The sequence below is a fragment of the Camelina sativa genome, chromosome 7, assembly GCF_000633955.1.
Source record: "Camelina sativa cultivar DH55 chromosome 7, Cs, whole genome shotgun sequence".
In the NCBI taxonomy this organism is placed as follows: Eukaryota; Viridiplantae; Streptophyta; class Magnoliopsida; order Brassicales; family Brassicaceae; genus Camelina; species Camelina sativa.
Genome location: NC_025691.1, coordinates 1,554,332 through 1,555,128, shown reverse-complemented (window position 1 = coordinate 1,555,128; position 797 = coordinate 1,554,332). Strand labels below are relative to the sequence as shown.

The window sequence follows — 797 nt, the reverse complement described above, 5'->3', positions numbered from 1 at the left end:
AAGTGACATTTTATAATTGTTCTGTGGTCGTTAATGCTAATTTAAATGTTTGTCCCAGGAAGGTATTTCTCTTTTTAATCGGAAGCCAACAAAAGGTATTGAGTTTCTCATCAACGTGGGCAAGGTGGGTGAATCTCCTGAAGAAATAGCAGCTTTTCTCAAAGATGCGTCAGGGTTAAATAAAACTTTGATAGGTGACTATCTTGGAGAAAGAGAAGAGTTACCTCTCAAGGTGATGCATGCATATGTGGATTCTTTTGATTTTCAAGGCATGGAATTTGATGAGGCAATTAGAACCTTTCTTGAAGGTTTTAGGCTGCCTGGAGAAGCACAAAAGATTGACCGAATCATGGAAAAGTTTGCTGAACGTTACTGCAAGTGTAATCCTAAGGTGTTTACTAGCGCAGACACAGCTTATGTTCTTGCATATTCTGTGATCATGCTGAATACTGATGCGCACAACCCCATGGTGAAGATCAAGGTTTAATTCATTCATTGTCTAGGTATATACAGTTACTGTGGAAGTTTGAGGTAGAATGTTGATGACGTTTTTTCTGCACTTTTTTTTTTCCTTTTGGAACATATACAGATGTCTGCAGATGACTTTATCAGAAACAATCGTGGGATAGACGACGATAAAGATTTACCTGCGGACTACATGAGATCGCTGTATGAAAGAATAACAAAGAATGAGATAAAAATGAAAGAAGATGATCTACCTTTGCAACAGAAACAATACTCAAACAGAATGCTTGGTTTGGATGCTATATTAAACATAGTGATTCGTAAGCAGTGGG

The 797-nt window shown here is 37.6% G+C and overlaps 1 protein-coding gene across 1 annotated transcript in view; it reads left to right on the top strand.

Annotated features, from left to right (window-relative positions):
* The window catches only part of LOC104704170 (brefeldin A-inhibited guanine nucleotide-exchange protein 2-like), a 7,975-nt gene that overhangs the window by 1,652 nt on the left and 5,526 nt on the right, over window positions 1-797 (top strand). The window contains exons 2-3 of the mRNA XM_019226958.1: window positions 59-481; window positions 590-755. Coding sequence (XP_019082503.1) covers window positions 59-481; window positions 590-755 — 589 coding nt within the window. The remainder of the gene's footprint in view (window positions 1-58; window positions 482-589; window positions 756-797) is intronic.